Consider the following 21,833-nt stretch of genomic DNA (forward strand, 5'->3'; position numbering starts at 1 on the left):
TCAGGCTCACAGGCTAGCATCAGAAGCTATTGTGGCAGAAGTCCCTGTAGCACTGAGCACTGTGCTCCAAGGCACAGAGGACAAACAGACTTAGTACCCTCTTCAGTGTTTCCTGTGAAGGAGAGTTACAGACTCAGCTAGTTCTATGGAGACCTTGAAGGGATTCCAGAAGCAGCTCTCAGGTGACCCATTGAAGTCTTTGTCAGAGGAAATGGATAGACTGGCCCATACATGAACAGTACATCTCAGTCACCCTGTGGTGACGTGCTGCCTCTGCACATGGAGCCTCTCAATATACTCTAGAGGAGGAACCGCATAGGAAGTGATGGGTATGGTGCAGCTTGGCTTAGCATGACAGTGACTTGGGTCTTCATAGGGATCTTGGTTACCATGTGCACGACTCAGGAGAGGGGCAGACGGGAACTAGGCTATAGGCTGCCACTTCACAGTCTGAAGACAGAGTCTGCTGGGATCGCATCCTCTGAACACTGCTGGGACCTCTCTGAAGTGTCCACACTTGTAGTTCTGCTCAGCTCGGTGAGCTTTCTCTTTTTGTCAAGGACCCCACTTGTGTCTTGTCTCCTTTCTGACCGTGTGGCCTGACAGGCAGGCTTGATCTCCTCATGGAGCTCTCTCCTTGTGATTACTGAGAGCTGGCTATGTAACTGCTGTGTGGTGAAATGCTTTTATTTTCATTTATAAAAACAACTAAACGTTTTAGTAAAGAGTTAGACTTTAGGCTTAAGCAAGCAAGTAGTTCGGTTTTATAGAATTATTCAGCCCATAATTTTCCTGTTATTTATCATGTTTTACAGTGCACTGACTATGTGGCAAGCACAGACCTTTGCCAACCCTCAGCTGTGGGCAGAATCCACCTGCAGCACGCAATAAGCATTCGTGCTAGAAAGCGGTCTGAGGGGAGTAGACAGGCTGGACAGTTTCTGTTCCACAACAACCAAAGAACAATTTTGACTTGGTTTATATTGTAATTAGTAAACTAACATTGAGTAATCTAGTGTTTAGATTAGGGTGTATAGTATTGGTATTTATTCTGAGGGTTTTGACAAAGCATGTATACTGGTCACTAAATCTCCCTAGACACTGGTTTAATTATTCTACAGTTTTCCTATATGTTACTCATGCGTTCCTTCCTTGAACCCCTGTCAAACACAGGTATTTGTAGCTCGCTGATAGTTGGGAGTCATAGAATTCATAGTCATTTCCTACAAATTTATAGAATTCATACCCATATCATTTCTTGTATTTCCATGTCTGCAGCTCATCTGTTGTGTTCTTTCAAAAACATTATCCGTTATTCATTGTTACGGATGTGCTGTAGTTTCTGTGTCATTGACCCTCCGAGGGACACCTTACTGTTCCTGTGTTCTAGCAAGGATGAGTAAAGTTGCTACTATCCCCTTCTGGGTTTTGTGTAGATTTTAAGCTGGAACACTGAATCCTAGGACTAAAGCCCCCAAATACTGCGTTAGTAGTTGTAGTGTAGGATGCTAGACCCCTCTGGTATATTTTGTCCCTGTGTGTACTACATAAATTCAGGTTGTCAGCTGGTAGTTGGTTAAGACCAGCAATTTGCCACATTATGTTCAGTGCATTGTCCTAGCCAGACCATAATTTGCTGTGGGAACAGAAGGGTAAGTTCATCCATGTGTTTAAATTACACCAGGATTCTTTTTTCTTTAAACTTCTGCGAGTAGGAAGTGCGAAATTATATTAACTACAATGATTTGAAATTCTGAAATGTGTGGGTTTTGTCTCCTAAGGAGTATATTGAAGGTTTTTCTTTGTTTTCTAAGGTTCTCATCATATCACATACTTCAGGTAGAAGAGAAGCCTCCCCTGTTTGAAAATAGCTGGCATCACTCTCAGATTTATGTTCCTAGGTGTGGAACACTCTTTGGATTGTGGAGGAAGGCCTCAGAGCACTTTTTCTTTAGGCAAACCAGCGTAGTGGTTAACATCTTAGATCATTATTAGTTTAAGGGCAGTATTGTTAGAGGGTTTTGTTTTTTGTTTTTGTTTTTTTTGTTTTTTTTTTTTTTTTGTTTTTTGTTTTTTGTTTTTTGGGGATGGGCTGGACTGCATTAAGATGTGTTAAAGCTAGCTGTCGGAATCAGCATCTCGGAGCATGGAACAGGAGCCTGAGTCTTATAGCAAGTTCCATAGTTGACTTGGGTGCACATGCAAAGCCCACTGATTGAGCCTCATTTTGTTAATCCTGTGCACAGATGGGAGGAGTCAATACAGTTCAGCAGTCGTTCTGTCTTCCCAACTCATGGGTGTCTTCCGTATATACAATGGCAGTGTGGCTAATTTGGAAGATAAAATCCCATCTGGAGGTGTCAGCATTTCGGTATACTTGTGCTCTCATAGTTCTCCACAGGATGATCAAGGTTCACCAGTTTTTTCAGTTATTCCAGAACACTCTGTGAAGTGTTTTCTGTCCCTCACTCCACCCAATAAGAAAGAAAAGGCAAGAAAAGAAAAAAAAGCAATGTCTAAGCACTAGTTCTGTCTTTATCCAAAAGTTTAATTTGCTTCTATGTAACTAATTGTCATAAAAATGTAGGTACTTGGAAATCTTGCCCCTCTAAAAAAGCCACACCTTTTCGTAACTCAAGATTGAATAGAGAAAAATGTTTTTTTCTAAATAAGTAATGAGAAGTCATATTAGTAACATTCATTTAGAACATCACACATTTTCAAGGGCAGAGGGAATACATGGTATATTAGAAGCCATTTCATAAGTGCTATTCTCAGTGCTTTTCATTAACCTTTAATTCTCACACCTTTAGATGCAGAGTCTTTTTATCATACATGGAAAAAATGTGAACAGCCTACTGTTCAATGCAGAGCCCACAGAGAAACAGGCATGCTGGGTAAAGAACAGATAGATCACAGTAGCAATTAATGAGCAGTAGTGACCGCTACTTGTCTATTTGTAAAAATCATAGATTTCTGCTGTAGATGACAGTGGGCCATCTGCTTCTAAACTGTTATTTAAGTGAAAGAAGTGTAGAGACAGGACCGGGGAGATCACTCAGTTACTAGATTGCTTCATACACAGTTCAGATTCCTAGAATATAGGAAATGGTGACTGGGTGTGGAAAAGCTTACTGGGTGTGGGAATGGAACCTTGCCTCAAGAAGAATAAGGAGGAAGAGCTGTGTCAGCCCTGTCTCCCAAGTGCACATGTACACATGTATGCTGGCATAGATGTGCACCCATACGCAAGTAAACAGGCCCACACATTCAGGCAAAGGCACACATTCTTTATGTACATATACACAAAGAAAAAAAATCTAGAAAAGAACTTTAGATACATTGTTTTACTTCATAGAAACAGTAAATGTGTGATGCAGTCATGATTAGCTGAGCTCTGATTTGTATCAGCTCTGCGTTAGGTCACAGACGTGTAGATTTCGTGTGTTTTCACTCATCGCTGACATTGACATTTTTCAGGGTGATGCCATTGTCATCACTGATACTCCCTTTGCTTTGCCCTCCTCTACACCATCAGAGCTATCCTACCAAGTGATGCCTGGGGCTTCAGTCTCACAGAGGCCTTTTTTGGACAGTGATGTGTGGTAGCTCTTGAGAGCTCTTCAAACTCTACGTTCTCCCTGCTTGATAAGTGTCTTCTACTGCTTTTTCATTTGACTCTAAAATAAGTTACAAATAATACCTCTACCTACGGCATAAACAGTTTAAAAACAGTTAAAATTTTCACACACAAAAGCTTTAAGCAATGTAATTTCTGTCTTTAAAATACACAGTATTTAGACATATCTACGCAGTACGCAAGAGCTTTTCTCTTAAAGGGAGTCCACAGACTTAATGGCATTTAGTGAGAAAGCACACGAGGGCCATTGATGATTGCATCAGAAAATACAGTCTTAAAGTATCTCCGAAAGAGATGTGAAGGACGTGTGTGCTGTATACTGCCTAAGGAGAGACCATTTACGTAAACGAAGATGGACCACGGTTGTGTGATCACAGGCTGTGGTCTCAAGCTATTCTTTCTTCCCAGATTGATCCTAGTTAAAACTCCCACAAGCTCTCTTTGTAGAAATATATGAGCAGATTAAAGAATTCACGTGGAAATAGAGAAGGTGTAAGATAGAAAAACCATGTTGGCCTGGAAACCGGGAAAGGTAATAACAATTGAAATGTAAATAAGAAATACCCAATTTAATAAAGATGGAGAAAAAAATCAATGACTTCATGAAATTCATAGGCAAATGGATTGAACTAGAAAATATCATCCTGAGTGAGGTAACCCAATCACAGAAAAACACACATGGTATGCACTCACTGATAAGTGGATATTAGCCCAAAAGCTCGGATTACCCAAGATACAATCCACGGACCAAATGAAGCTCAAGAAGAAGGATGACCAAAGTGGGGATCCTTCAGTCCTTCTTAAAAGGGGGAACAAAAATATCCATAGGAGGGGATATGGAGGCAAAGTTTAGAGCAGTGACTGAAGGAACGGCCATTCAGAGCCTGCCCCAAATGTGGCCCATATATATACAGCCACCAAACTAGATAAGATGGATGAAGCTAAGAAGTATATGCTGATAGGAACCTAATATAGATCTCTTCTGAGAGACAAAGCCAAAGCATGTCAAATGCAGAGGCGAATGCTAGCAGGAAACCACTGAACTGAGAACTAGAGCCTCACTGGAAGAATTAGAAAAAGGATTGAAGGAGCTGAAGGGGCTTTCGACCCCATAAGAACCACAATGCCCACCAACCAGAGCTCCCAGGGACTAAATCACTACCTAAAGGCTATACATGGACTGACCCATGGCTCCAGCTGCATATATAGCAGAGAATGGCCTTGTGGGGCACCAATAGTAGAAAAGCCCATGGTCCTGCCAAGGCTGGACCCCCAGTGTACGGGATTGTTGTGGGGGCAGGAAGGGGGTCGATGGAGAGGAGAACACCCTTATAGAAGAAGGGGAGGTGGAGGGGATAGAGGCCTTATGTCTGGGAACCTGGGAAGGGGAATAAAATTAGAAATGTAAATAAAAAACTATCCAATTTAAAAAAAACCAACAATGCCTTCATGAAATTCATAGTCAAATGGCTGGAACTAGAAAACATTATCCTGAGAGAGGTAACCCAATCACAAAAAACACACATGATATGTATTCACTGATAAGTGGATATTAGCCCCCCAAAAAGGGGTGGGGAAATCTATGCAATTCAACTTTAATTAAACATATAGTAAAAGTAATATATGAGTTTCCATATGTAATCTCTAGCTTCTTATATTTTATTCAAAACTTAAGGCTACATTGCTGGATAATCCAAACTAAGTTTGTAAACAGTGTGTCTATTTTCTTTTTTTTTTTTTTTAATAAAGGACTGAATAAATGCAAGTACCTTTTTGTTTTTTCTTTTCTTTTCTTTCTTTCTTTCTTTTTTTTTTTTTTCAGAGCTGGGGACTGAACCCAAGGCCTTGTGCTTGCTAGGCAAGTGCTCTACCATTGAGCTAAATCCCCAACCCCTTGTCTATTTTCATTTTAAAGGTTTCTAAGGTTTCTGAAAAAAAAAAGAGATATTCTAGAGAATTATAAAAAAAAAGATAGAAAAACCAGGCCTGATTGGAAAATCAACCAGTTAGTGAGCAAGCACAAAGGGAAGCTCTGCATAGAACTTCTAGCTCGAGAGCTGTGGAGTTGATGCAAATGAAGACAGCTTAGTGGAACAGGGTAGAGTCTAGAGACGGACCCACAGACACCAGGAGAAGTAATTCCAACAACCGTCAGAAGTAACTCAATGAAGGAACGTTTTGCCTCCAAAATAAACTTTAGTTTATAGGCTGCATCAACTGTGAAAAATGATGCAAAATGGATCACGTACCCAGAAGTAAACTTTAAAACTCCTCAAATGAAAGATAGGAGAAAATGTCTGTGGCTTTGGATTAGGGATAGATTTCTGAATGTCACAGCAAAGGAACAACTTATAAAATGCATTTAATTTTTATCAAATTGTAAAATTTGTACTATTTACAAAGCACCATAAAAAGAATAGAAAGACAAACACAGACTGGGAGCAAATATTTCGGTAGTTATATCTGATGAAGGACTTATTGACAGAACATATGAAGAATTCGACGATTCACTAAGAAAAGGAAGTTGGTTTTAAAGATGAGCAAAAAAATTAGAACATATATGTAACCAAAAGAACTTGAATGACAAACACATACAGATTTTCAACACCAACAATGCTTAGGGAAGTGCAGGTAAAAACCAAGACCTATAGCTCCATAACTCAAGCGGCAAGGCTAACGGTTTAGAACACACAATGCTGGTTGGAAGGTAGGGCTGCATGCCAGTTTGGTTTATACTTTGGTGGATTTTTAGGTGAATTATATACCTATCACGTTTCTCACCAATTCCATTCCATTCCTAATAATTGCACAAGAAGAAAGACTATGTTTATACAAAAGCTTGAATGCTAATGTTTATAGCATCTTATGTACAACAGACTAAGACTGTAAATGATTATATTATCATAATCCTTAGAGATAAGGATATGATAGCATCCATACAATGAAGTTTTACTTAGGAATAAAAGGACTTAATAATTTATACCTGTAACCACATGAATGATCTTCAAAATAATTATGCTGTGTGAAAGGAGACAGTGCAGCCCTACTCCACAGGACTCGTTCATACCAAGTTACAGGTGATTCAATGTAACGTGCAGTTGTAGCAACCAGGGCTTGCCTGGCAGCAAGGGTAGAGGGCGAGGTGTGAGGACGGAGGAGATACAAGGAAGCCTTCTGGTGGATGATGTTCCTATGAGCTACCTTGACTGTGGTGTCAGAACTTGTTACCATGTTCTTTTAAAAACATGAAGTTCATTGTTTACCAATTGAATTCAGGAAGGGTAAAAGAAAAAATTATATCCAACCAAGCTGAAAACCTGTCTCCTCTACCCATTTACTCGTCTTCGCGTCACTTTGTAGGTTTGTTATGCCTTTGTTATTCCGTTCTTCCTGCAGACTTTCCGTGACATTCTGCTTCTTATATCTCTCATCCCTTCTACTTGGAAAGACTCATCGCTACCAGATTTCTTCCTAAAACAGACCTTTTGTCCCTCTGATGTTCAGAATTTGCTGGTTTCCTTTCCTACAGAAAGAACTTCAAACTCCTTGCTATGATAAAATGACCAGCCATGCCTTTGCTCACAGGTTCTCATTCTTCTTTGTCTCTTTCTTATATTCCAGTGCTCTACCTTTAAAAAAGATGTAATTTTTTTGTTATGTGCATAATAGCTTTACCTATGTATATGTAAGTGCATTCTGTGTGTGTGTGTGTGTGTGTCTGTGTGTGTGTGTCTGTGTGTGTGTGTCTGTGTGTGTGTGTCTGTGTGTGCGCATGTGCGCACGTGTGTGCCTGGTACTGGTAGAGACCAAAAGTGCAGCATTGAATCCCCTGGAATGAAGTGACAGGCATTTGGGCACTGAGAACTGAGCCCAAGTCCTCTGCAAGAGCAGCAATGGCTTCTTATATAAACTTACTTGTCAGCCACATTTAACCATTAACTCACTCCAACTTAAACATGCTACTCTTTTCTGCCCTCGTGTCTCTCTAAACAGTAAAGGAAATTAATAGTTTTAAGGCAGTTGTAATTTATTTTGTTTTATCTGGTATTTCCTTGACTTAATTAGAAAAGAAACAGAATCTTCTCAGGTGTTTGCCACGCAAGAGACCTCTGCCTCATCCTCCGTGTTGTGAGGAGGACACATGGACATTTCCTTGTTCTTGGACTTCCCATCACCCACTTCTTGTATTTACAGCCTCTAACCAGTCTGGAGTCTGAGCTTACCATTACATTAAAACTGATAAAAATGTTTTCTTCCCAGCCCTCACGTGTGTGGTTGGGACCATACTCTTACAACAGAGGGCAAATGAACAAGGGACGGCTAAGCTTTATTAGCACAGCATGGACGTAACGTGAGACAGCCCCACTGGGCAGAAGCTGCAATGGTGTCCTGGGTGCTCCCCTATCTCCAGCACGGAACAGTAGATGTGACAGACGTGGCCATGCTAGGAAAAACAATCCCAGTTTTCCAAAGGTGGAGAACTAGTGAAGAGACAGACTGTAGGTTAACAAGCTACCGGAGTCAGGTTGGCTCCAAGAGCCACCCTCACCCCCTCCCTCCCCAGTGCCATCGCTAGGCTGGTACTGAGGATGAATGAGACTGAATATTCTCTGGAGTGCGGGGAGAACTCAGACCTTTGACCAGTGTCAATCTCTGTCCTGCCTCAGGCCAGGCCACCTTTGACTTCTTTTCCCATACCCTTTTCACGGAGAACAACCCAGGAACTGGAACTAGAGAACAGTCCTGGGTGTACAGGTATGAAAAGTAGAAAGATAAATAAAACGTTTACTGATAATAAGTCATAGATTTATTTTAAGCAGTTCTTTGGTATATATATGGTTTTATTACTTATTGATGATGCACTTCTTTATCTTTGCATACAAAACCTTGACTACAGATTTATACTGCAGGACATAGGACATCATCAACATCTATCTTTGATCACGCTTGATTTTGTAATCATCGACGCTAAGTTTAACACTTTGCATAAATACCTAATATAACATTAGAAGTATGTTTAGGGACATTATAGAAAGTGTTGGAAGTTCTGTCCTAAGTTCTGGCCAAAATGTGTTTCATGATTTTTATTAAACCGAAACAGCAGGGTATTTTTGTTTTGTTTTTTGCTTTTGTTTGTTTTGAGAAAGGGTCTCTACATAGCCTTGGCTGTCCTGGAACTCACTATATAATCTAGTCCGACCGTTAACTCAAAAGAGATCTGCCTGCCCCTGCATGCTGGGATTAAATGTGTCTTCCACCACACTCTGCCAAACAGCAGGTTTTAAAATCAAGCATTCTAATAAAACGGTGGTCCAGAGATGCACTATTTCAGAGTTATTGAAAAATGATGGCAGGAAATTAGAAGTCTTTGTTTTAAACCATCATGTTTCTCTAAGTGCAGAAGTAAAACCACTGTAAATCACGGCGTTCAGTAGCCTCAAATATAAGCCAAGCCATTTGCAAGTCCTGCCTGGTGTGGTGTGTGCAGTACAAATGTGTCTGCTGCGTGCTCAGAGCCCACACTGCAGTTCCATAGGACAGGAGGGAAGCACAACCAGAGACAGCTTGGATTCATTAGTATTTGGTTTGTAATTACGCTTTGGTCATTGCGAATGCAGAAACGTTTTACTATTGCCAAGTTTTTATGACCCTCATTTACGTAACTGTCATTTTAAGAAGCCTAGCTTTAGGCAGGGCTCCCCTGGATTTTAATTGTCCTCAGGTCCCTATTCATTGCATTCTGGGGAGGTAGACTCCAGTTTTCTTGAACAGCCATAAATCACAAGTGTAATCCTAAACCTAAATCCATGACGTCATGTGTGGTTTCTGGCATAACGCACAAACATTTCTATGGTTCTTTTTGTTTCTCATATCTAAACTTTCATCGGTATGAAGTTACTGTCTTCCTGGCATTTCTTGTCTCAACTGAGGTGGCATGGTACTTCACAAGTCCTGACTGTTTTTCTGTTGCCTTCACCGGGTGATGCTCTAATGTCCAGCCTCTATGTTCTGGGGAGAGCAACCTTCTCATTCTCCAGGCTCCTCTTTGCTCCTGGAGCTCTACACAGCGTGTTCTGTCAGCTCCCAGATTGACATCCCCATCTCTGACCTCATTTCTGAATCTCAAACCAGTCTGTCAGGCAGTAGAGCTCTCTTTTTCTAATGGAAATCAGAGAGTGGGCATTCCAGAAGGCAACATAATGTCTTTCTGTGGGAGGTGAAGGGTGTAGGGAGAGGAATGACTGAAGTCGAACCCAGAGCAAGACCTGCTCAGTACCAGAAAGCGCAGCCACACATGAACTAAGGGACTGAGAACGTACCCTTCACCTTTAAGATCTCTTACTGCAGTAGCTCCTGCCTGCTTTGTTGTGCTTTGTCTCTTCCTTTTTGAAAAATACAGTTTTCTACTTCTGGCAACTCACTGGAAACAGAGAGTTGGATCCGGTTTTAAAACGTTAAACAGACCATTTTTAAACTGTCAAACTGTGATCTGCCGTCTGCGTGTATGAGATGGTGGCGGGAAGGGCCTGGGGGTCAGACTGGGGTCAGTCTAAAACAAAGTGGGCGCTCTGAGAATGGTTGCAGCAAGGGGAAAAATTTGAATTTCTGAAAATTCATATTGGTTTAAGTATTCTCAGGTATGTGATCTTCTTTAGAAATAGAATATGCAGATATAGAAAAGTGTTGGTTTTCTTTGGGGTGTCGCTGGGTTTGGTCAGGAACAAGATTAATATGGAAAGAAATTAAGGCTTAACTGTTCAAATGGTGACCAGGGTGTCCATACCGGACAGAATCAAACAAGGGGAAATATAGGCACGAATGCATCAAAATCCCTTGAATTTTAGCATCGATCATGAAATATAAACACCAGAGATTTAGGGCACAGGAAAATTTTACTGAGAAAATAAGAAGCTGGAGTTTTAGCTTGGCGCGACTGAGCAGCAATTGAACTGTGCTTAGGGTTTCTTCTGAACCCTTGTCTCTCTCCATAAAGTAAACTTAAAGGGTTTGTGAAGTCCGTGAGAGCATTGCTGCTGTCAAGTTGAAATTCCTTTTTAGGTTTTGGTTGCTGCTTCAAAGACCCCTCGGGGACTGGCTCTCAGAGCCATCGGAGTGGACAGGGACAGGAACAAGGGGGTAGTTACAGATTACGGGTGAGCTGGACTCACTGGTAAAACCGCGTGAATGGTGCAGTTGTTTAGTGCAACCATTGCTGAAGTTTGCAGTATGTAAGTTTACAATGAGTGGATTGTATTAAGTGCAGTATTTTCTCACTGTCCCACTACACCTTATGTGCTCTTGAGGTTCCTTTCTCTTCACGGGCTTGTGATACAAATATTATGTGACCAAGTGCCACTCTGTATCACTTCTCAATCCTGTGCCCCCTGGCACTTTAAAACCAGCTGTGATAGGGGGCTTATGCCACAGACATTAGCAAAGGCCCTAAGTCAAAGTCATTTGCCTCACTGGGAGCTGTTAGTAAACAACAGCACAGTTCCAGGCATAACACCCTGTGGGGTTTTTGCTCTATTGCAGAGACTTAAGGAGAAGCTGCTGACATGATGTTTCTTATTCCTCTTCAGTAAGCCCCTCCTTACTCTGTCCAAGCCTTCCCTCAAGATTATTCTTTTTCTTCTTTTAATGTCTTTCTGTGCCTCTTTGCTATCTTCCTTCCAAAGCCGAATCTTATTTTGATCCCAGAGGATTGAAAGGCATGTTTCTCTTCTTCCTAGCACTAAGATAAGAAAACAAGGTATCACAGAAAGCAGATCCAATTGCCAAGGTTTTAGACATGTTCACTACTTAACATATTGGGTGGTTTAGAATTTCCTGTGTGCTCAACAATTATTTTTCCAATATGTATCAGTATTCATTAACTATATTTTCAATGTTAGTTACATTAGTGAGTAATTTTTTTCAACAGTATACAGTTTCATTTGTTTATGGTGGATTATTTATAATAGGAACACAGACTCTGTTTGCCTTCTACAAATACATAAAACATCAGGGGTACTTAGAAAAAGAAAAATAAGAATAAAGGTAGATGCTGTCCACCATGGAGTCAGCAGCTTGATGAGAATTAGGCAAAGGCCTCTAAGATTCGCTAGACTTTCATTGTGGTTAGGTGGTGGCTGAGATGACTAAAAGCACAAGAGAGACAGGAGAGTAGCCTGACTCACATTGTATTTACATATGCCTTAGTTTCACCGGAATGCCAAATCTAGAACTGAATATTTGGTCTGCCTAATGTTACAGTGTGTGAAGAAGTGTGCTGAGAAACGGGGATTACAGTGAGGTATTCAGATCTGCATAGGGTGGGGATGGAATTTTCCATATGCCTAAATCGTACATTGAGACAGACGATGGACGCAGTGTATATGATGACATAGTCTGCTGAAGAAACTCACCAAGCTCTGGACAGTTTTTGTTAGGCAAGTGATCAGAAATTACTTATTTGCTGAGTTTCAGATAACTCCTGGGTTCAAGGACCCAGCTAGCCCTTTTTACTTTAACTCTTGAAGTGCACGTGGTGTGATTCATTTCAAAAGTTGAGAAACTAAGCTGTTAACTCAGGCCCAGAGCCTAGGGAGTGAGTGAGCTATTTTCCCATCTGGTCTTTATGCCACATTTCAGGTGTTTATAAATTGAACGGAATGGAGAGTAACTCAGCTTATGTACACAGAGGGAAGAGGTGGTATAGTGTGCTCTCCATCTGCGTGAGGAGCTAGAGCCCCAGAGTTTTCAGTAGCCAGCACACCAGGATAATAACAGCATTCGGCAAGTGATTACTACATGCATTCTAGTTAGACCAATCTGTTTAATTCTCATATACACCCTTAGGAGATAATTTTTATCATTTACAAAGAGACCAAGTTGCTTACCTAGTGTAATAAGTGGTGCATTCAGGATTGGGCCTCTTGCTTTTGGCAGGGATGCCGGTCAGTGTGCCACACATCCTCTTGCTGAATGCATACAAGAAAAAAGCCGGGGGGGGGGGGTGTCATTTTTCAAGTTGGTTCTTATATAGTCTAACCAATCTTGGAAGGATTTTACTTATTTGGAGAAACAGAAGTTGAGTAAAAATATATGTTAGAAGAATTTTACTAATAAAACATACTTAATACATCATTCTGCAAGACATGGCTTTAATAATTCCCAATTCAAAATTTTTAGGCAATGCCAATAATCTATTAACAACTCCTTTTCAACTCACCCTGTGATTATGTCTTTGTAGTCTTAAGAAGGGCCATAGAATATTCATCCAGAAATTGAAATAATAATGTGGCAAACAAGCCTGTGAAAACAACCGCACACAGATGGGAGCTCTGCAGCTCAGAACTTAATGAGTCACGCTCTTGGAAGAGCCTCATTCTTCCTCAGTCCGTCAACAAAGGGGGAGGCAGTGTGATGTAGTTTTCATGTTTCGCCTTTAACATCTGCTGCATGGCGTCCCATTTATATCCCTATCTGAGGAAACATCTATAAATATTGGTAAAGGTTTTCTTTATACGTTTTCTCCAGAGTGTTTATCTCTGTATTCACTCTCTTGGCCGCACCCCACCTCCGAGTGCCTGGAACTCAGCATTTTCCAGATACACCTGGTTGGAGTCTCACCCACGGCCGTGCAGGCAGCGCCGATGTAAGCGGAGTATGGCACGCTCTGCAAGGCCAGTCTGTGGCACTGGGTGGAACTTCCTTTTCCCTCCTTCTTTCTTACCTGCCGTGCTGATTCCTTAGCCATAGCGAGTACTGCTGTTTTAAATGAGTCAATATTTCAAAAATTTATTTTTACTATGTTATTTTTAAATGAAACCCGTTGGAGGGTGAAGAAGAGACCCGTAAAACAATTTGAATTATGGCTTGGTGTCGATCTTTTTAAAAGTCAGCATAAACATTGATCGTAGCGATATCAGTGCCACTAGCTCAAGATCTCAGCAAAGTAAAGCATTAGCTAGTAATTCTATTTACTCGATGCCTAGCTTGGAGTCAGATTGGATATTTTAGTTGGTATAAAAGAATTTAGGGATTTAAAACTGAAACTAACAGAGCACACTTGGGTATCTGGACTGAAAACTACACATAGCTTCATATGCTCATAGCAACAGATTGTTTCATTATTTGTTTGTGTGACTGTCATCTGGTATCCAGAGCCTTGGAATATTAGAATCGTTTGGGAGGGGCCGCGGAGTACATTACTGGAATTGAATTGGCAGCGTTCACACACTGGTCTGTTTGCTGGTTTGGAATCCTCTCTTTGTTGCTTTCCTTTAGGTGGGACTCTTCCCTGGTCATTGCGTCGAGTTAATTAACCAGAAAGTTCCTCAGTCAGTGACCAACTCAGTGCCAAAACCAGGTGAGTGCACTCATTTCCCTCTGTGTCCTGTGGCCAGCTCGTTGCAGTCGCACACAGTGTATTTCAAGAAAGTGCTTTGCTTGCTCTGCTGTTCTTTGCATTTATTGATGTGACACACGTCTTATACGTTTTTGACTTTTAAGTGCTTTCCCTTTTCTGTGGAGCATGTTTCAAAAGTTGACGTGCATTTCGTTCTGGGGTAATTTTAATGGCCTGTGGGTTGGGAGGCTTTGTTATCCTTTACTTTTACAGTTACCTAGTAGGAGGCTGGGTAGTAAGGGCTAAGGTGAGCAGGTTAGAGAAGTGGCATGGGTAGTGATGGCTAAGGTGAGCAGGTTAGAGAAGTGACCTAGGAGGCCACTGTGCTTACTTCCATCCGTAATCCCAGTAAACGGGAGGGGGAGAGGCAGGCAGGAGAATCAGGAGTTCAAGACCAGACTCAGTTGTGTTGTGAGATCGAGTCGATCTACCTCCCTGTTCTGGGTGGTGTGACTCACTGAAAATTAAAAAGATGCAAAGAGCCCGTGTTTATCAATAAGAATGGACATAAAACTGTCTTGGACAGCATTTCTAGTCGTGTAGTTTATTCATAGTATGTGAACACGCACCACAACTACAAATGAAACAGTGCTGGGAGTAATTTAAGGAATAAAGAGATGGGGGTTTTTAAATGTGTGTGAGAGGTTTTACCTGGGTGGGATCCTAATGAATCCCCAGTGGATGATGCCTAGTTTCATATGCGTTTTCATTTTTATTCTTTAAAGAAATGGTCTAACTGTGTAGGGCAGCTTGACTCAAACCTTTGGTCTTCCTGCCTCTGCCTCCTGAGCATTAGGGTGAGAGCTGTAAGCTACAAGCCTCACAGGAATGTAAGGCAAAGTGAAAACAGAGCGAGTTTTGGAGGGAACAAGTTGTGAAATTCACTTTTCCCTAGTCATTTCACTCTCGTCATCTAATGAAAAGGAAGAAACTTCTGGGCCCAGATTCATTTGAACTATTTTTCCTGAAGCACCCTGAGAGTTTAGGACTCATTTTTGACTCAGGAAAAGAAAAGCTTACTATTTCCTATCGAGGGCTCTCCCTGTCTCAGCACCCACCAGGCACCGCGCTGAGCATGCGAGAATGCTGACGGGGAACAGTCTTTCACAGCATATCTCTTCATGGGCTAGGGGTCATTGTTCCAGTTTCTCCTGTGCCCATTTGTTTATTTTAGGGAGACTAAATTTATTTCTCAGTAAAGAAAATTATTCAGAACAGTCTTGTCTGCAGTCGTGCTTCAGCCAGGATTCTCTCTCATTTTCAAGCAATTTTGTCCTCTTTGGGTATTTGATTGATAAATATTTATTAGTAACTCCGGTGATTGTGTTTCTTTTTACAATATGGCATTAATCATGTATAAGGCATTTTAAATATAATTTATATACCATGAAGTTTGTCCTTTTAAAATTCCTAATTCAGAGCTGGTAGGCAAGATGGCTTCACAGGTTAAGATACTGTCACTCAAGCCCAGGGACCTGAGTTCCATCCCCAGAGCTCCCGCAAACGTAGAAGGAGCAGAGCTGACCTCACAGTTGTTTAGATACAGCAGACACATACACACAAATAACCCTTTTTCATGTTTATAAAATAAAATATATATTTCAAGGTCTTTAGTGTCCTTGTAGTTGTAAAGCTGGTGTGGACCGTCTTTATCACCCCAAAGAAATCCTGTTGTCAGTCAGCGGCAGGAAACCCTTCTGCTCTGCCCTCTTGGTCTGTATGGTTTTTCTAGTTCTGGACGTTTTCTCTGTTGTAGCTGGCTCCCTTCACCCTGCTAGGTGTTTTCAGCTTTCTGTGCTGCAGCGTAGCTGTAGTTTTACATTTGCCTATTTGTGTGTTGTTTTTATTTCTGGATGCTATAAGCAATCACATGTAAGTCTCAGACAAGTTTCCATCTTTCTTTTTTTTTTTTTTTCCTTCGGAGCTGGGGACCGAACCCAGGGCCTTGCGTTTGCTAGGCAAGCGCTCTACCACTGAGCTAAATACCCAACTCCTCCATCTTTCTGATAGATAGATTTCTTAATTAATGTTTTGGTTAATGTAAAAATAGTGGATTTCATAATGATACATAGGTATGTACCACTATACTTCGTTCATGTTCACTCACAACTACCCTTACTGTTCTACTCCCCACACTAGTCTCCCCTTCAAATAGATGTCTGCTTTCATGCTGTCTAGATTTGTATCCGAGGGAGACCAGACAAAGTTTTGTCCTTTAGATCCCACACGACAAAATGCACATGTGAATCGGCCTTCTCCTTCCCCATTACCCTCTGTCACGTCTCCCCATCTTCAGACACTTTCCTCCTCAGCTTGTAGTCACTCTCCTACTGTGTGTCACGGTGTGCATATCTAAATCTGGGTTTGACTTGTGAGGAGAGATGTGCGAGCTTTCTTGCGAGCCTGGCTTACTTTGCTTTGCACAATGACTCCAGTTTCATCCATTTCCCTGTAAATCATTCACTATGTGATGGCTGATCTCAGGTGTCAACTTGACCCACCTTGGAGCAGTCTTCTTCATGGCTGATGTGTGTATGTGCCACACTTTAAAAAATCATTCATCTGTTGATGGCCAGTCTAGACTGCTTCCCTTATTTTGGCTGTTGTGAATACCACAACAGTAAACATGACTATATATGTGTTTAGGGTCTGGTGGTGTAACTTCCTTAGATTTGTGTCCAAGTGTGGTGTGTTAATTACTGTTCTCACTGAGGTGACAAAAAAATGGAGAAAGCAACTTAAGCAGGATGCTTTGTGCTGCCCTGCAGTTGGGAGGCTCACAGTTGACCGTGCTAGAGAAGGCCTGGCTAGGGGGATGGTCACATTATGTCCTCGGTTCATGCTTCAGGATTCCTGCTGCTGTGACTGAACACCATGACTGAAGCAACGTGGGGAGGAAAGTGGTGGTTTGGCTTACATATTCTACATCATTGGACATCATTAAAGGAAGTCAGGACGGGAACTCAAGCAGGTCAGGAAGCAGGAGCTGATGCAGAGGCCATGGAGGCATGCTGCTTACTAGCTTACTCCTCATGGCTTGCTCAGCTTGCTTTCTTTTAGAATCTAGGACTGCCAGCCCATGGATGGCACCACACACAATTGGCTGGTCCCTCCCCCATCAGTCAGTAATTAAAATCACTGAAGTCTTGTTTATAGCCCATTTTATAGAGGAATTGTTTTAGTTGAAGTTCTCTCCTCTTAGATGACTTTAGCTTGTGTCAAGTTGACATGAAACTAGCCAGCTCAGTCAGGAAGTAGAGAGACGAATGCAGCCAGCTCCCCCTCTTTTCCCTTTTTATTCAGTATGGGAATCTAGTCAATGAGATAGTACTGTCCACATTCAGAGTAGGTTTTCCCTCTGTTAAGCCCTTTAGGAACACCCTATAAATATGCTCATAAGCATGTTTATATGTTGTAGGCATGGATCATCTAGGTGACTCATGTTTATCGGCCATTTGTATTTCTTTTCTGAACTTTAATTTACTTGCCCATTTATTGACTGAATCATTTGTAGGGAAATCTTTATAGAATCTAGATGGTAACCTCCTCTGATATGTACAGTTGAGCAGGATTTTAACCTGTTCTGTAAACGATCTCTTCAGTCTGCTAATTACTTTCTTTGTTGTGCAGACGATTCTTAGTTTCATGCACCTGCAGTTTGTCAGATACTGAAATTATTCCCTCAGCTCTTAGAGGCCTTTTCAGAAAGTCCTTTCATGTGCCTATATTTTAAATGGGTTTTGTATTTTTTTCTCCTCTAGCCATTTCAGAATGTGAACTTTTGTATTAAGTTTCAGAATACACATTAAGTTTTGATAAATTTTGAACCGATTTTTGCATAATGCAAGAGGCATGGATCTGGTTTCATCCTTCTACACGTGTATGTTTACTTTCCCCAAAATGATTTCTTGAATCCTATACATGCTTTGAAAAAAAAATTAAGTGGCTTAAGTTCCGTGGCTGGTTTCTAGACATTGCATTCTACTCTATTCCCTTGAGGCAGGGGTGCACAGAGACAGAGAGGCGGCAGGGCAAGAGGAGGAGAGAGAGTGCTACTCACTATGTTGTTTGGTGCCACTGTGTGAGTTCAGATCAGGGCGTGGCTGTGACGGCTTTTACTGCTCTGACTGGTCACTGTGACTGGTCAGCTTCTGCTTCCATGAGGATTCTAGTCTTTCAATCCTTGAAGACTGTTGATAGGATCTTAGTGGGGGTTACACTGAGTATATAGATAACTGGTTAATATAGCCATTTTCACAATATTATTCTAATCAGTAATCATGGGAAGGCTTCCCGTTTTCTAGCGTCTGCTTCCTTTTGTTTCTTAAAGACTCCATCATAGATATCATTCACCTCCTTGTTTAGGCTTATATAATTAGGTAGTTTTTTTTATTTTTATTTTTTAAACTACAGTGAGTTCTTTTCTCCTCTCGATGTTTTTCCCAGCACATTCATTGTTGGTGTATAGAAAAGCTCCTGACTTTGGTGTGTCATGTGCCTCCCACCTTGTTAAAAGTGTTTATTAGATCTGAGAGTCTTCTGGGGGCCATGTCGTAGGGTCCTTTTAAATGTGTGCAAATAAAGAAAACGTGACCCTTCCCCTTTCCTGTTTATGTTCCTTTGTCGCTTTCTCAGGCTTTCCTGTTTAGTTAAGGCTTTAGGCACTGTACTGAAGTAAGAGTGCAGAGATTGGATACCCTTACCTTTCTCCTGATAGAGGCCGCGCTGTCAGCTCCCCTCTTACGGTAACTTCGTCTATAGGTTTGCCATAGGTGTCCTCCATTATATCGAAGTATGTTAATTCTTATTCTTCAATTTCTTTCAAGAATTTTCATTATTTCTCAAACTTTATCAAGGGCATTTTTGCATCTAATTAGATTATCACCAGATCTCTGTCCTTAAGTCTATTTATATGATTTCTTCTTGTTTGTTGAACCATCTGTGCTAGTTAGTTTTTTTTGTCAACATGACACGAGCTAGAGTCATGGGGAAGAAGGAACCTTAATTGAGAAAATGCCTCCTTACCACACTGGCCTGTGGGAAGGCTGTAGGGATACCTCCTTGATTAATATAGATGTGGGAGGACCCAGCCCACTGTGGACAGGTGGTCCTTAGTCATATAAAGGAGAACCTTTGAGAGCAAGCCAATAAGCAGCATTCTTCCATTGCGTCTGCCTCAGTTGCTGCCTTGACTCCCTGGCCTGAGTCTTCCTCAGCAGTGGATCGTGACTTGGGAGATGTAAGTTGACATAAACGCTTTTGTCTCTGGGTTGCTTTTGGGCATAGTGTTTTATCACAGAAGCAAGCCAGGATACCATCCTTGAATCCTCAAGCCAAACAAACGCGGTCATGACGATTGGTCTCAGTGTGCTCTTGCGTTTGTTTTGCAAGTATTTTACTGGGAGTTCTTACAGACCTAAGACTCAGACTGTTCATTTTGGAAATAGGTCTGTGAATTTTCTATTTGTTGTGTCTTTTCTTTGGTTTTAATATTTGGACAACACTCAGATTCACAAAAGGGTTAGACAGTGTTCCTTTTCTTTGTATTTGTGGAACATTTTGAGAAGGACTAGAGTTAAGTCTTTGGAAGTCTCATAGAAGTTAGCAGTGAATCTTATCAGTCCTGAGATTTTTTTTTGGCAGGGGGACGGATGGGGGAGAGGATTTTTTTGATTGCTTTTCAATATCATTGATCATTATGGATCTTTTAAAGTTGTTTTTAATCTCTTTAATTGTGGTGGGTCATATGTATCTTAGGGTTTTCTTTTTTTTATTTTTATTTTCCAGTTGTTTCAGAATATGTTTTCAAATTATTTTCTAATGATCTGAATTTCATTGGAATTTATTGTACCTCTTTTATATATCTAATTTTGTTATTTTTGGTATTCTGCCTTTTTCTTTTGGCTAGGTGGATAAGGCTTTATCATTGCCCCCCGGCGCCCCCAGACATCTCTTTAGTTCATGTCTTCTCTATGTTGTTGTTCTCTTAGATTGTTTCACTATCTTTTCCACCTGGTGTTTTGGATTGGTCTTGATTTTTCTATGGCTTTTAAGTACATCATTATTTATTTAAGCTCTGTGAGATTTTAACCTAAGGATCCATATCTACAAACCTTCATTTTTCTGTTTTTGTTGTGTCTCAGAGGTTTATTTTCATTTAGTAATATTTTTTGTGTTCTCCCTGATTTCTTTAGTGTCCTTCTGGTCATTCAGGAATATGTTGTTCAATATCCCAATTATTTATGTAGTTTGAGGTTTTATAGAAAAATATATAGATGATAATTGATTTTAATTATGTTCCACTATAATCCGATAAGATACAAGAAAGGTCTCAACTTGTTTATGATATATTTATTAAGACTGGTCTCATGACCTAGAATGTTGTCCCCTCTAGAGACTGTTAATTGATCCTCAGAGAGGAATGTGTCCATTTCATGTATGGTGCAGTTTAACTTTGAGGTGTGTTTACTGACGTTCAGTCTGGTCGATGTACTCATTGCTAGGCGTGGGGTACTGAAACCGCTCACCATCTCAGAGTCCGTCTGTCCTGTCTCTCAGTATTTGTTAATGACATTGGAACTCCAATGTTTGTTATTCATATACTGGCAGCTGTTGCCTTTGTCTTCCCTTTTGTCATTATCTAATGGCCTTTTAATATCTCCTGCTATTTGGGTGGGTAATCTACTTTATACCGTCAGATGAGCCTGCTCCTTGGTCTCAGCTGTGACCAGCCTGGTGCACTTCTGGGCGTCCTTTCCCTCCCTCTGTGTTGTTGCTACTGGCTTTCTTGGAGGCATCTTCTAGTTGGATCTCTAAGAAAATCTCATCAGGTAGCCAGTCACTGTCTTTCAGATAGAGAATTAGCGCCATTTACAGTTAAGTTAACTTGCAGAATTCTGTAATTTTTGTGGCTACTTTTTCTGGTTGGTTGGACTGTCTTTTTTTTTTTTTTTAATTATTTACTGCAGAATTGGCTAGCTGGCCATGAATTGCTTTAGTGTATGCCTCTCTCGAAATGCCCTTATTTTCCAGCCAATTTAAAAATACAACTTTGCTAGACACAGCAATATGTAGTGAGTATTTATTCTCGAGGCTCAATTCCTAGGAGACTCGGAGAGGAGAGAAGGGCCTTTGTAACAGCAGCGGCAGGAAACCAAGCAAGATAAAGAAGGATTCTGGAAGTCAGCTGCTCCCCGTGGCAGCAACATGACTTAGCAGCTTTTATTAGTTTTTCTTGATGGTTTCCTTGGTGAGATCCACCAGTACAAATCGAGTGGAAGTCGAAAGCATGCACACCCTTGATTTATTTACAGTCTCAGGGGGATGAATTCAGTCTCTGGCCATTGGGGAAGTTATTATCTGTGTGGAGTATCGTAGATGTGTATTTCCAGACCAAGGGATGTTTTTCCCCTCTACTTCTTTTTGTTTGAATGTTGTAAACGTAATTGTCAGATTTTTTTAAAAAGCCAGGTTGTTAAGGTGAGTGGATTTTTATGAGCACAACAACAACAGCAACAACAACAACAGTAATTTCTTTAACGTTGTTTCATCTGTCTTCTTGTGTTGGAAGCTAGAATTTTACCCAACTTGGTATAATTTCAATCAGAGGTGGCCTTAAAACCCTAGTTTTTAAGACCTAATTTAGCACTTTCATTAAAATTATCTGTACTAATAACATGTTCTCACGTTTTCAAGGAAAAGTAATGTTTCCCGTAATAATAATCTCGAAGCCTCTACAGCCGAGAGAGTTAATCACCTACAGGAAGGTTTAAATTCGTAGAATTGCAGGTCGTTACCTTT

The 21,833-nt window shown here is 40.9% G+C and overlaps 1 protein-coding gene across 13 annotated transcripts in view; it reads left to right on the forward strand.

The window, feature by feature from the left end:
* Positions 1-21,833, forward strand: part of Arhgap32 (Rho GTPase activating protein 32) — a 260,593-nt gene that overhangs the window by 189,484 nt on the left and 49,276 nt on the right. For 12 of the 13 annotated variants that reach the window (XM_063265405.1, XM_017595999.3, NM_001427098.1 and 9 more), the window contains one exon: positions 13,913-13,994. The exons of the other annotated variant lie outside the window; for it this stretch is intronic. In XM_063265405.1, the coding sequence (XP_063121475.1) occupies positions 13,913-13,994 (82 nt within the window). The remainder of the gene's footprint in view (positions 1-13,912; positions 13,995-21,833) is intronic. 13 annotated transcript variants of the gene reach the window in all.

This window comes from Rattus norvegicus, chromosome 8 (assembly GCF_036323735.1).
Source record: "Rattus norvegicus strain BN/NHsdMcwi chromosome 8, GRCr8, whole genome shotgun sequence".
NCBI lineage: Eukaryota > Metazoa > Chordata > Mammalia > Rodentia > Muridae > Rattus > Rattus norvegicus.